This window comes from Scyliorhinus torazame, chromosome 2, assembly GCF_047496885.1.
Source record: "Scyliorhinus torazame isolate Kashiwa2021f chromosome 2, sScyTor2.1, whole genome shotgun sequence".
Classification (NCBI taxonomy): Eukaryota; Metazoa; Chordata; class Chondrichthyes; order Carcharhiniformes; family Scyliorhinidae; genus Scyliorhinus; species Scyliorhinus torazame.
Genome location: NC_092708.1, coordinates 98,637,052 through 98,652,417, shown reverse-complemented (window position 1 = coordinate 98,652,417; position 15,366 = coordinate 98,637,052). Strand labels below are relative to the sequence as shown.

General features: G+C 44.9%; 1 protein-coding gene across 3 annotated transcripts in view; it reads right to left on the bottom strand.

The window, feature by feature from the left end:
- Positions 1-11,713, bottom strand: part of marchf7 (membrane-associated ring finger (C3HC4) 7) — a 39,916-nt gene extending 28,203 nt beyond the window's left edge. For 2 of the 3 annotated variants that reach the window (XM_072474690.1, XM_072474711.1), the window contains exons 1-2: positions 11,580-11,713; positions 8,377-8,556 (exon numbers count right to left, since the gene is read on the bottom strand). In XM_072474690.1, coding sequence (XP_072330791.1) covers positions 8,377-8,550 — 174 coding nt within the window. In that variant the 5' untranslated portion in view covers positions 8,551-8,556; positions 11,580-11,713. Of the gene's footprint in view, positions 1-8,376; positions 8,557-11,528 lie in introns of all 3 variants that reach the window. The other variant, XM_072474700.1, reaches the window with a different exon arrangement.
- Positions 11,714-15,366: the final 3,653 nt, after the last annotated feature.

Genomic DNA, 15,366 nt, shown 5'->3' with positions numbered 1-15,366 from the left:
TGGAGGGCTGTGACAATTGTGGGATGTACAGAAATATACACTGGCAAGTTTAAAATATTGATTGATGATGACCAAGTGAGGTCCATGGATTGGCAGAATGGGGTGAAAGAGTGGACAGCAAGAAAGAGCAGTAGTAGTGCACCCAGAAGTAACTTGTGCCAAAAAAGGATCATGTGCCAGATAAAGGCTCTCCAATCGCAAGAGGGGAGTTGTCCTGACAGACATAAAAAGTGCAAGTACTGGTCATTGATTGACTAGATTAGGCAATGAAATGAAAACTATAGAGCAGACTTTAGCTAGAAGCCAATGTCTTCCCAGTCATGAAGTTTAGTTTTTTTCTTAATTCTTCCCTCGGATGTGGGCATTGCAGGCAAGTCCAGCAAAACCAGATAAGGATGGCAAATTTCCTTCCCTAAAGCCCATTAGTGAATCAGATTTTTGTTTTAACCATGGTGGCTGCCAATAATCAAAGATAAACTAATGAGAGCCAAAACAAAGGAAGTAAGCTATTGGAGAAAACATGGAGAAAAGTTAGTTGGGGCAACCAGACTTGACACTTGGGTGGATTGGTACTGATGATGTCCTTGCATATCTCATAGAATTTACAGTACAGGAGGCCATTCGGCCCATCGAGTCTGCACCGGCTCTTGGAAAGAGCACCCAAGGTCAACACCTCCACCATATCCCCATAACCCAGTAACCCCACCCTACCCTTAGGGCAATTTTGGACACCAAGGTCAATTTATCATGGCCAATCCACCTAACCTGAACATCTTTGGACTGTGGGAGGAAAGCGGAGCACCCGGAGGAAACCCACGCACACACGGGGAGGATGTGCAGACTCCGCACAGACAGTGACCCAAGCCAGAATCGAACCTGGGACCCTGGAGCTGTGAAGCAATTGTGCTATCCACAATGCTACCGTGCTGCCTATGGGATGAATAAGGTTAAAGCGAGGTTAGTTGCGAGGGGTTTAGGAAGACTAACTGGATGATCCAGATAGGAATGAACACATGAGTAGAATAAAGAAAGCTAATGAAATGTTGGTGTCTATAGCTAAAGGAATAGAGTACAAAAGGTAAGGAAGTGTTGTTGCAACTATACAAGGCATTGGTGGCCTTTCAGAGGAGGTTGGTTAGGTTGATTCCAGAGATGATGGGTTTGAAGAGAGATTGAGCAGTTTAGACCAATACTCTCTCAAGTTAAGAAGAATGAGAGGAGATCAAATTGAGGTATACAAAATGATAATTGGTATGGGTAAAGTAGATGTGGGGCATTCTAGAACAAGAGGACAGTCTTAGGATAAGAGGTAGCAAATTTAAAACAGAGTTGAAGATAAACTACTTCTCCCAAAGGGTCGTTAATCTGTGGCATTCGCTACCGCAGAGTGCGGTGGATGCAAGGACAGTGAGTAAATTTAAGGAGATAGACAAGATTTATAATTGGTAATAGGTTGAAGCGTTTGGAGAACAGGCAGGATGGAGTAAAGGCCAGGATGAAACAAACTAAAATCACATGGAATTCGGGGTAGGCTGGCTATATGGGTACAGAACTGGCTTGGTTATGGAAGACAGAGTAGTGGTGGAAGGGTATTTTTCAGACTGGAGATCTGTAGCTAGGGGTGTTCCATGAGGATTAGTGCTGTGACCTGATATTTTGGAGGATCAAATCTAGAATAATAATAATCTTCATTAGTGTCACAAGTAGGCTTACATTAACACTGCAATGAAGCTACTGTGAAAAGCCCCTAGTCACCACATTCCAGTGGCACTTGTTCGGGTACACAGAGGGAGAATTCAGAAAGTCCAATTCACCTAGCAGCACGTCTTTCGGGACTTGTGGGAGGAAACCGGAGCACCCAGAAGAAACCCACGCAGACACAGAGTTTGGCTCAAGATGGAATATAACTTTATGGGAAAATAAAATGTTAGATAGAGCTTTGTGTGCTGGAATGTCAAGACAGGCTTTTGTTGCAAGCTGTGTAATCACTTCTGCTTTTGCACCAGACAAATTGCAGTAACGGCCTTGGGAATGGTTGCTAACTTTAAAGATAACTATAACTGAACTGAAAGCACAGACAGAATGCAATGCCAGGGGGCTGTTCTCAGAAATGAAACAGTGTCATAAAATGTATATAAACTGCTGTTGGATGTATTAACTTCGGCTTGCTGTTGTACCTCTCCGAGATACAGTGGTGTAGCTCCGGCCGAGAATAAACGTACGATTAAGAAACTTGGTGTTCGATTGATTATTTCATCATGACTGAAGGGAAACGAATTCACCGGAGCACCCAGAGGAAACCCACGCAGACACAAGGAAAATGTGCAGACTCCGCACAGACAGTGACCCAAGCCGGGAATCAATCCGGGGATCCTGGCACTGTGAAGCAACAATGCTAACCACTGTGCTACCCTGCTGCCATGTTTTGAAAGCATTTAAGCTACTTGCCTGAACTACATCTGGTGGTATCAAGTTCTACATTCTGACCAATCTTTCAGTAAAGAAATCTCTAGGTATGAATTACACTGTAACTGGCAGAACCATTAGGAACATGAACAGAGGGATCTGGGCGTACAGGTCCACAGTTCCCTAAAAGTGGCAACAGCGGTGGCCAAGGTGATTAAGAAGGCATATGACAAGCTTGCCTTCAACAGCCAGGGCATGCAGTGCAGGAGTTGGGAAATCATGTTGCAGCTATGTAAAACACTGGTTAGGCTGCATTTGGAGTATTGCGTGCAGTTCTGGTCACCACATTATCAGAAGGACGTGGAAGCTTTAGAGAGAGTGCAAAGAAGGTTCACAAGGATGTTGGCTATGAGGAGAGGTTGAATAAACTAGGATTGTTTTAACTGGAAAGACAGAGGCTGAGGGGAGACATAATAGAGGTATACAAAATTATGGAGGCATAGACAGGGTGAATAGTCAAAGAGGCTTTTTCCAAGGATGTAAGTGTCAATTACAAGGGGGCACAGGTTTGAAGTGAGAGGGGGAAAGTTTAAGGGAGATGTGCACAGTACGTTTTGTATGCAGATAGTGGTGGGTGCCTGGAATGCACTGCCAAATGATGTGGTGCAAGCAGGCACATTAGCAACACTAGAGGCATCTGGATGGGCATATGAAAAGAGAGCAAAGAGAGGGATATGGTCCGAGTAGGGGCAGAAGGAGGGCGGAAGGGCCTGTTCCTGTGCTGTATTTTTCTTTGTTCTTTGAGATCAGCCATGATCGAATGGCAGAGCAGACTCAATGGGCCAAATGGTCTAATTCTGCTCCTATATCTTATGAACAGGAATAGGCCATTCAGCTCATCAAGCCTGCTCCATCATTCAATATGATCATGGCTGCGCATACATTTCAATGTCTTTTGCTACCCCCCACTATTCCCATATCTCTTTTGGCCATTGGTATTTAGAAATCTGTCAATCTCTACTTTAAACACACTCAATGACTGAGCATCCACAGCCCTCTGGGGTAGAGAATCTCAAAAGATTCAGAGCCCCAGAACAAAAAATTATTATCCTCATCTCGTTCCCAAGTGGCTTCCCTTTATTTTGAAATTGCGACCCCTGGTTCTGGACTCCCCAATCTGGGAAAACATTTTACCTGCATCTACCCTGTCTATCTATCCTTTAAATATTTTATAGATTTGAATGAGATCACATCTCATTCTTAGAAACACGAGAATAGAGGCCCAGTTTCCCCGTTCTCACGTCATCGGAGAGTTGCGCCACCCCAGGAACAAATTAGGTGAACATTTGTCACACTCTTCTGGAGCAATATTGTTCCTATGGTTAGGGGGCCGAAACTGCACAGTACTCCAAATGCAGTCGAAGCAGGACTTCACTGCTCCTGCATTCAAATCCTCTTGCGATTAAAGCCAGCATTCCATTAGCCTTCCCAATTGCTTGCGTACTTGCACATTAGCTTTCAGTGACATTTTGAAGAGGGAGCCAGGTCCCTTTGTACATCTATACTTTCTAATCTCTTACCACAAGACCATATGACATTGGAGCAGAATTGGGCCATTCGGCCCATCGTGGCTGATATTCCATCATGGCTGATATTTTTCTCATCCCCATTCTCCTGCCTTCTCCCCATAACCCCTGATCCCCTTATTAATCAAGAACCTATCTATCGCGGTCTTAAAGACATTCAGTGATTTGGCCTCCACAGCCTTCTACATAGAACATAGAACATAGAACAATACAGCGCAGTACAGGCCCTTCGGCCCACGATGTTGCACCGAAACAAAAGCCATCCAACCTACACTATGCCATTATCATCCATATGTTTATCCAATAAACTTTTAAATGCCCTCAATGTTGGCGAGTTCACTACTGTAGCAGGTAGGGCATTCCACGGCCTCACTACTCTTTGCGTAAAGAACCTACCTCTGACCTCTGTCCTATATCTATTACCCCTCAGTTTAAAGTTATGTCCCCTCGTGCCAGCCATATCCATCCGCGGGAGAAGGCTCTCACTGTCCACCCTATCCAACCCCCTGATCATTTTGTATGCCTCTATTAAGTCTCCTCTTAACCTTCTTCTCTCCAACGAAAACAACCTCAAGTCCATCAGCCTTTCCTCGTAAGATTTTCCCTCCATACCAGGCAACATCCTGGTAAATCTCCTCTGCACCCGCTCCAAAGCCTCCACGTCCTTCCTATAATGCGGTGACCAGAACTGTACGCAATACTCCAAATGCGGCCGTACCAGAGTTCTGTACAGCTGCAACATGACCTCCCGACTCCGGAACTCAATCCCTCTACCAATAAAGGCCAACACTCCATAGGCCTTCTTCACAACCCTATCAACCTGGGTGGCAACTTTCAGGGATCTATGTACATGGACACCTAGATCCCTCTGCTCATCCACACTTTCAAGAACTTTACCATTAGCCAAATATTCCGCATTCCTGTTATTCCTTCCAAAGTGAATCACCTCACACTTCTCTACATTAAACTCCATTTGCCACCTCTCGGCCCAGCTCTGCAGCTTATCTATATCCCTCTGTAATCTGCTACATCCTTCCACACTATCGACAACACCACCGACTTTAGTATCGTCTGCAAATTTACTCACCCACCCTTCTGCGCCTTCCTCTAGGTCATTGATAAAAATGACAAACAGCAACGGCCCCAGAACAGATCCTTGTGGTACTCCACTTGTGACTGTACTCCATTCTGAACATTTCCCATCAACCACCACCCTCTGTCTTCTTTCAGCTAGCCAATTTCTGATCCACATCTCTAAATCACCCTCAATCCCCAGCCTCCGTATTTTTTGCAATAGCCTACCGTGGGGAACCTTATCAAACGCTTTGCTGAAATCCATATACACCACATCAACTGCTCTACCCTCGTCTACCTGTTCAGTCACCTTCTCAAAGAGTTCCACAGATTCACCACCCTCTGGCTGAAGAAATTCCTCATCTCTCAAATTGCCATTTGAAAAATACTCTGCATCCGCATTATATTCCATCTGCCATGTTCCTGCTCACTTACCAAATCTGTCCAAATCTTCTTGATGCCAGTTTGCATCTTCAACAGACGTTCCCTCCTAACTGTGTCATCCGTAAACTTGGGAGATCATTTGGTCTCCATATCCAAATCATTGATATTGTAAGCAGCTAGGGCCCACCTATTGATCCTTGCAGTACCCAACTAGTCACAGCTTGCCAACATGGGAATGGTCCATATATTCCGACTCAATTTTCTGCCCATTAGCCAATCCTTAATCCATGCCAGCATATTATCTCCTATTGTTAACCAACCTCCTATAGGAGATTTTATAAAAAGCCTTCTGAAAATCCAAGTACATTATGTACACTGACTCCCCTTTATCAATTTACTATGAACATCCTCAAATGATGATTATTTCCCCCCCCCCCCCCAAATTGGAAATGTAATCTATGGCTACATATATGGCAGTGGAGGTCGTCAATATAAAAGCTGTATTTCTGCATGGTGGTACCTCTCAGGAGAGAATCATTTCTAAAATCACCCAAAGAGACAGCAGAAGGAAACTACGGAAGAGAAGCCATCACATCTATAGCTTAAATATTGCTTCCAGAGTTGCTGAAAATAGGTTGTGCTTAACTAAAAGACAAATCTGCGATGTTTGATTGTTATTATAAAAGGAAAACTTTCAGGTATTTTCAGGATGCATGTTGATAATTTATTTTGGGGTGCTACTGCAGAGGATTAGAGTATAATTAAACATTGGGAGTTAGTCTTGTGGGGCGTTTAAAGATAATAGCTGAAACATTAAGTAGAATAGAATTGGAATAATTTCAAATCAACAATCCAATTTAAAGAGTGTCACTCCCATCCTGATTAATCGTAAAAGGTCCTCACAAAAAGATGTTATATCTAAAGAGGAGACAGAACAATTGTAAAGCTTGACTGGTCATTTGAACTATTGCACATGCAGATCAGACACTAGTTTTGATATGTTACAGTTAAGTTTGACAATGAAAGCAGTTAAGTTTGATAATCAAACATTTAAATGTTTTACAGCAAATAAAACAATAGGGGTTTTCACAGTAACTTCGTTGAAGCCTACTTGTGACAATAAACGATTATTATGGTTATCAAATCTGGAGAAATGCATACGCAAACAATGAATATAAAACAAATAATTTTTAGCCATGGCTCACGAATCTTCCTGATGTTTTTTCTAGTGCAGCTGGTTTCATTATTATAGGTGAAAACAAGAAATGTCGTCCTTTAGCTTGAGAAGCAAACGGGAAAAAAAAGGGTGTTAAAAATATTGGCAGCCGACTTCCGGTGGCGGCCATGGAGTGAGTGGTAGCTTATTTTGGTAGCTCTCGCTCGTGGTGGATCTTTTCCCCCAATTTATGGTGGATTTGATTGATAAAACAAGAGACTGGTGAAGTAGAGGAGGATTCCCCACCAGCGTATGGATTCGGGGACAAGACGTGATCTGAAAAGGAGAGAACGTTGGTCGAAGACGGGAGTGGAGTCTGTGGCACAGGAGAATATAGCAGATGGTCAGGGATAAAAGCTGCCAGCCGAGTGGTTGACAGAGCAACTGGAGGTCTTTCTCCAGGAGAAATTTGCTCAGCAAAGGAAGGACTACCTGGATCCGATTAAGACGGGGATTTACCATGTGGAGCAGAGGCTGGAAACCCAGGGCCAGGCGATCCAGAAGGTGGAAGAGGCAGTTGCTGAGCACAAGGAGCAGCTAGCCATGATGGCGGCGGAGATGGGGCTGATGAAGGACCACTAGAAGAGGCTGCAAGAGAGTGCAGGATTTGGAGAACAGATCGGGCAGGCAGAACACGAGGATTGTTGGCCTACTGGAAGGCAGTGAGGGACCGGGTGCAGGTGTATATGTGGCGCTGGTGGGGGAAGGTGCGTTTGCTCGACGCTTGGGAAGTGGACAGGGCGCTTATGAAGAAGTCGCTGAGGAGTGAGCTGCCAAGGGCGATGATGATACGAATGCACTGGTTCCTGGACAAAGAACAGATCTTGAAGTGGGCCAGACAGACTAGGAGCTGCATATGGGAAGACAACGAGCTGCGTATTTACCAGGACTTGGGTGCGGAACTGGTTAAAAGGCGAGTCTCAATAAGGTGAAATCAGTCCTCTTTAAGAAGGGGAGGCGGGGTAGCAGAGAAGAGGAGGATCAGTTAGGATCACCATGGGCGGGGGATACTAGGCCAACTGGGCAGGCTAAATCTTGGAAGTGCAGTGGGGGGGTGAGCAGGTGATAAGTTTGTTGAGGGGGGTTGGGATTGTTATTTTGTTTGGGGAGGGGAGGGGGGGTATTGATCTGCTGACAGGGGAGGGACTGGCGTTTGGAGACAAATTGGAGGTCGATGACGGTGCCTGTTCATAAGATATAGAAGGAAAGGGAATCTGTTAATTGCATGCAGGTAGGGAAAAATGGAAATTCACTTGTGCTCCTATAAATTGACATGATTGAAACATGGGTTGTTAGGTTAGGTATAAGCTTGTAATGTAGAAAGATTGGTTCTGGTCTTATCCTTCAACTGGCCTTCGAGAATATTAAAAAATGCGTTCATTTTAAAATCCCTTATGGCCTTTCCCCTCTGCAACTTCACCTAATTGTGCCCTCTCCCGTATTCCTAAATCCACCAACTTCGAACATCTCTGCATTTCATCACTGGTGAAAAAGAGCACCTGTGCTCCCATTTACAAAATTCCTTCTTTGTTATACTTAATAGCCTTTATAAAACCATCTTTCTAAATCGAGCAATCATCTCCAAACTCTATAATAGCTATTGTCTCCCACCCTGCAAAGCAACTTTTAGTCATTAAAAAGATACTTCATAATTGCAAATTGTTGCAGTATTTATTTTTTAGCTACAATTGTCATGGAAGTGGCCATTACCTGAACTTCATTTTCCATTTGTTTGGAAGTATCTGTTGTTGCATACGAATCACCCAGGCCATTTGATCTACCCTCGAACAACTTCTTTGTTCCTGATGAAGGCGTCAATAAAGAGTTATGTGCTCCAACAGACAATTTTGTGGGTATTCTTGAAGATTTGGGCTCCATCCCCATAAAGCGCTGCATTAAACAAAATGAATTAGATGCTTCTACATTTGAAAATTATGATGGTTTAATCCTTTAGTGTTAAGGTGTACAACTATTAATCGTTCACGGAGTTAGACAAAGCAAATAATTTGTGTAAATTGTCCCAGGTGCGACATAATAAAACTCCTTTCCAGCAGGACATTGACTAAGAATCAATAAACCTGTACATGTCACTAAGAAAAAAAGCTTCACATTATGTCAATCAAAGAAAATAGATTTCACTCTGGTTAAAGCATTTTCATGGAGGGTATATAGGTTGATTTAATCTTTTATATGGGTGGGCAAAACGCAGAGGATTCGTAGAATGATTCTTCAAAGGGATAGGGAGTCGGGGGGAGGGGCTAGTATTGTTGAATTTTCTTCCTTTATTATTGGGCGGCCAATGCTGAGAAGGTGCTGCAATGACCCAGATTCCGTATGGGTGCGAGGTAGTTTACAGGGTCTAGCCTGGGTGCGTTGGTGATGACCTTGCTTCCGTTTTCTTCAGCTAGGTACTCCTCAAACCCAGTGGTTGTAGCTATTTTAACATGGGGTCAATATGGATTTTGTCCGTGCACTCCGGTTTCCTCCCACAAGTCCCAAAAGACATGCTTGTTAGATGAATTGGATATTCTGAATTCTCCCTCAGTGTACCCGAACAGGCGCCAGAATGTGAAGAATAAGGCATTTTCAAGCAACTTCATTGCAGTGTTAATGTAAGCCTACTTGTGACACTAACAAAGATTATTATTCAGGCAGCATTCTAATCTTGGGAGCCGTGTCGAGGCTGGGCCCTATCTGTGCTAATAATTTATTTGAGCCATTAAGATTTGACGCAAAGTTTTGGGTGTGGGAAGGGGCTGATGAGATTCCGGGATCTGTTTATAGAGGGACAGTTTGCCAGCTAGGAGGAATGCACGACGCAGTTTGAGCTGGGGGAGGGAGTGGGGGGTTCATTCAGGTACCTCCAGATAAGGAATTTTGTGGAGATGGCCTTCCAACATTCGCTGAGGCACCATGGGCGTCTTTGTTGGAAAGGATACTTCTCGCTGGCAGGGTCAGAAGAGGACAGCACGTCTGGTATTTATTGGCGAATTCTGTCTCCAGGACTCGGGTTTGGTGGATGAAATGAAGGTGAACTGGGAGAAGGACCTGGGATCTATAGTAGACGAGATGTGGAGTGACGCCCTTCGCAGGGTGAACTCCACATTTTCATGTGCATGGCTTGGCCTGATCCAGCTGAAGTTGTTCACAGGCCCACCTGACCAAAACTAGGTTGAGTGACGTTCCCCCCCCACCAGGTACAAGACATGAGCAAGTTTTGTTCTAGGGGGCCGGCTAATCACAGACGCACATTCTGCTCTTGCCCCAAATTGGTACGTTTTTGGGTCTCCTTCTTCAACACCATGTCAGTGATTCTGAATATTGAGCTGGAGGCATGTCCTTTGCTGACAATGTTTGGTGCGTCGGACTCGCTGGGGCTACAGGAGGGAGAGAAGGCAGCTGCCCTTGCCTTACTGATTGCCAGATGATGGGATTTGGTGGGGTGGAGGTCCTCTTCGCTGTCCAGCGCCCCTGTATGATTGGGAGACCTAATGGAATTTTTGTACCTGGAGAAAGTAAAGTACAACATCAGGGGGTTAGTTGAAGGGTTCTACCAGATATGGCAGCCATTCATTGCCTTCTTTGAGTGGTTGGTTGTAGTTTTTTTATCTTGGTGGATAGGTGGGTATGGTTGATTGGGGTTTTTGTTGCATGGGTTTTGAGTGTAATCTACTATGGGTTTGATGTAAACTGTATTGTAAAAATGGAAAATCTTTAATAAAAATCTACTATGATTTTGATGTAAAAGCATTGTAAAAATGGAAATCTTTAATAAAAATATTTTTAAAGAATCCCTGAGCACTTTGGACATCCCCCTCCAACCACGTCTTCCAGCATCTTGTCCTGCTCTGCATGGTCATGCCATATTCCAAGGGCAGTGCATACTAATGTACTCATGTCTGGGAGCAACTTCTCTGTACAGAAGCCTTAAAGTCAGCAATAGACACTTCGGCATCTACTACATCTTTCTTTATAAATTTCTGCACTTTAAAACAGCAACAGAAAGCAAACACGTGCAAGGTTGAAGCAATACTGCAAATAGTCGATGGAACATTTAAGCACTAGTCAATGGGGGCTGGAGGTGCAGCTGTTGCTGCTGGTTAACAATGTTCATGTGAAAGGTTTAGGGAGCATTAGTTAACGCAACGATCACCAAAAGGGCACCATTGTTGGCAGATCACCATTACACACCATAATCTGCCTGCTTTGTATATATCCAGCAGATGCTTCCGACACACAGCAACACCCTCACCATTATGGCACCCAGCATAATTCATCCAAGTATGCACATATGCCTCAGATACTATTTTGGAGCTTTTTAAAGCATCCAAAAGAAAATCCAGACTCACACTTCCTCAGTTTTCTTCGCCTGATAGTCAGAATTTAAAATAGAAATAGCACATTAATAAAAACCAAAGAACCATATATTATGTCTTGAACATGCCCTTATTCGTCAATGTTACCACGAAGAAAACCATCCAGTGTTCCAGTTTGCTCCAACTCAAAAAAACATTCATACCTCTGCTGTGACATTTTCCACAATTAAGAAACCACAAGCTCTAATGGTTAAGATTAGACCAAAATGTTTACATGCATTTATACTCGTGAACTGTCATCGATGGACAAGTATTTCCACAGGAAAGTTCTTCGTTTTTTCATCGTATAAATCGCAAGCCTGCTCTCTTTAGAATAATACGGAGAACACCCCAGCAGTTATTGCTCTGCTACTTCCTCCCCTGCTGTAGGCCCAAACCCAACACTGAATCTCTCTCTGCGGTCCGCCGGTACCAATGGTGTTAAAACTTTTTAAAATATTAAAACGCTCTTAAAAAGGCGACACAAGCAATTGCGAAGACACTTACACCACCTCAACGCGCACAGACCGATGTTTAAGAAGAGTGCGAATATTTCACCTTTTAAATATTAACTGAACATAGCAGCGACCACTTGTAATGGCGTCTTTATGTGGGAGAGGGGGGTCAGGACACCAGGAAGCAGATCATACATCAGTTCCGGCGGCGGCCATTCTGAGGTCATGAGGGCGGCGGCCTTGGGCTGTCACTATTCTGAGGACGCCCTGGGGATCTGATTTGTTTTATTGCTCAGTGGTGATACAAGAAACCTAATTTGTCATTCATACTTTCAAGTCACCAATATAGAAGTTGGTAAATAACGATTTTTGAACTCCTGGTCAGTCTCCCTTACACACACCGAGGTCATCCAAAACCCCTGCTGCCCTCGTTGTCCCGTTCCCCCATCCTGTCTGCTCGTTGTCGTGTTAGGTACACTGGTATAATACTGGCTGCAACAGGATGCAGCTTAGATCAAAAATATACTCCAGACCTTGAAGTTAGTTCAATCAGGTTTATTGAACTAATAGCACGGTTGTCTGTGAGTTTGACTCTCTGCTAACTTAAGTGTGGTTACTCTGACTGAACCAGACTAGCTCTTAGCTGTTTTGTTATGTTTTCTTTGTAACATAAGCAGCTTCCTTGTGTTGCATTTGTCAAGGAAGGTCGAGACGTGTAAATAACTTCAACTCATTTATTTACACTATGTACACATTAATAACTTGAGTTTGACACTACTACTAATCCTATTACAGCTACCTAACTAACCATCTGCTGTCTTCCACGTGGTGGGTGTGATAATGAATCAACCCTGTGCCTCTCCTCACTGACTGTCTCCACTGGCCAAAGGGGGCTATTCATGTGTGTGGTGTCCTTTATGTATGGGTTGGTGTAATGCCCCCTTGTGGTCGTGTCACCTCCTTGTGTATCGTGAATGTCCATTGGTCGCCTCCTATCTAACTTATCTATTGGTTGAGTGTGTGTGTGTGATGTTTCTGGTGCTCCCTCTAGTGTCTGTCTAGCTTACATGTATTTACAGTGATGCACATCACCACATCCTCCCTTTTTTATATGTTCATGTTTTCTGTACACTTTAAGAAAAACTGAACAAAGAACAGGTAGAGAAGGTAAGGTATATATATACACAAGTCATGGGAACGATGATTAAACAATAAGTCCAAATTATTCATGTGAGTCCATAAACCATCAATCACCTTGGTCAAATGTCTCTCTTGGTTATGAACGCCATCAACAGGAACCAAGAAGTGGTCGAATCACTGCGCTGTCTGATTTGGAGTCTTTTTCTTTTTATGTTTGTGGTGGTGCTGTCGGGTGGCATCTTGTAGCTGATAGGTCATTGACATTGAAGAGGTACCATCAACAGTATCATTCGAGGTCATGGATGTGCCAGATGTTGAAGTCGGATGAGACTGCATACTGGTTCTGGCCACATGCTGTGCTGGAAGGGTGATTCTGCTGAGAAGCGTTGAAGCATGTCGATTTGGAGACAGAATTGCTGCTCACATCAATGTCTGGTGATGGTGTGAAACTAGAACCTTGCATCTGATAGGAATATGCTGTCTGGCCAGGCTGTGGTGCAGCAAATCCTGGGCAGTAACTAAAGCATCCAGTCTAGTGCAGATTGCGCTGGCGGTAGTCCTCCTTCGGTCTTGATTCCATTAGTGGGCAATCCGTAGTGCTGGCCTGTTTGAGAATATGCTGCATAGACTGCTGGCTGCTGCAGGCTTGAATACTGGGTTTGTCCATCATGAGCTGTCATTGGCCGCACTGTCGGTGTGGAACAAATGTGTGGACATAGCTGTGGTGAAAATTGGTGTATTCCTCTTGGATTGTAGCTGCTGCTTGTTATTGCTGACCCAGTGTGATTGTCACGTGATCCATCTCCTGTCGTGGCATCTGCTGTCATCCTGAGCGTGCCATCACTGAGGTTGCGACACTGCCTGTCTGGAGTAAAGTCTGGGTTACGTGAATCAGAGTCGGCGTTTGGTTGCTCCCCATCTGGAGTCTGGTCTGTTTTTTGTCGATGCTCCCCGTCCGGAGTCTTAGCAGATTCACTGGAGTCAGCTGAGATGTCTTGAAGCTGCACGTCTGGAGTTGGAACATGCAGGAATGCATTGACTAGTGGAGAAGTTCGAGCAATTGAGGGTGGAGGTAGTGTGGTGTGTCCGGAGTCACCAGTGGTCTCACTGTGATCGTCGAGTGTCTCTGTACACACTAGCTGAGGTCTGTCACTTTGCACCTTTTGCATGGGAAGTGGGATGCTGTCGTCACTCGTTTCACATACCGTGGGTAGATCCTCAGTAGCTGCTTGTTGTTCACTAGGGTTGGGTAAATTGTCAGAGCTTTCATCTGGTGGTGCAAACAATGTGGGTGGACTGTCATTGTCTTGTCGTTGTCCTTCATTTGGGCTTTTCTTCTTTGGAATTTTAAATCTTCCCCCAGACATTACAGAACTTTGTTCATTTCCCTCAATTTCTCCCATATGTAGGGCAGCAAATATTAGATCCAATGTTTCTTTTATCATTGTACTAGTTTCCAAAGAACAGTCCGTTTCAATTTTCTTCTCAGTTACTTCATATGCATCCTTTTCTTTTTTTAAAAAAAATAATTTTTATTAAAGGTTTTCATAAAATATCAATAACAAAATGAGAAAGAAAAAAGAACCCAACAGGGGTAAGTACAAAACACACTCTAAAAAAACAACCCCCCAAACCCCTCCCCCCGTACCTAAATAATAAATTAACATTAACACCCCGACTTAAGACAACAGGTGTATACACCCCCTCAGACCCTTCCAGTGTAAATAACATAAACAAAAATAAAGTAACCCCCCCCCCACCCCCCGAGCTGCTGCTGCCATTGATCAATGTCTAGCGTTCTGCCAGAAAGTCTAAGAACGGTTGCCACCACCAAAAGAACCCTTGTACCGACCCTCTCAAGGCGAATTTCACTCTCTCCAATTTAATGAACCCTGCCACATCGCTGATCCAGGATTCCACACTTGGGGTCCTCGTATCTTTCCACTGAAGGAGAATCCTCCGCCGGGCTACCAGGGACGCAAAGGCCAGAATTCCGGCCTCTTTCGCCTCCTGCACTCCCGGCTCCTCTGCCACCCCAAATATTGCGAGCCCCCAGCCCGGTTTGACCCTGGATCCTACCACCCTCGACACCGTCCTCGCTACGGCCTTCCAAAATCCCTCCAGCGCTGGGCATGCCCAGAACATATGGGTGTGATTTGCTGGGCTCCCTGAGCACCTAACACACCAGTCCTCACCCCCAAAGAACCTGCTCATCCTTGTCCCGGTCATGTGTGCCCTGTGCAGCACCTTTAAACTGTATGAGGCTGAGCCTCGCGCATGAAGAGGAAGAGTTCACCCTCCCTAGGGCATCTGCCCACGTCCCCTCTTCGATCTCCTCTCCCAACTCCTCCTCCCACTTACCTTTCAACTCCACCACCGAGGCCTCCTCCTCCTCCTGCATCACCTGGTAAGTTTCCGAGATCTTCCCCAATCCCACCCACCCCCTGAGAGCACCCTGTCCTGTACTGTGTGTGGCAGTAGCCGTGGGAATTCCACCACCTGCCGTCTGGCAAACGCCCTTACCTGTAAGTACCTGAAGGTGTTCCCCGGGGGGGAGCCCGTACTTCTCCTCCAGCTCACCCAAGCTTGCGAACTTCCCGTCCACAAACAGGTCCCCTAACTTTCGTATGCCTGCCCTGTGCCACCCCGAAAACCCTCCACCTGTTCTTCCTGGGGTGAACCGGTGGTTCCCCCATAATGGGGTCCACGCCGAGGCCCTAACTTCCCCCCTGTGCCGCCTCCACTGCCCC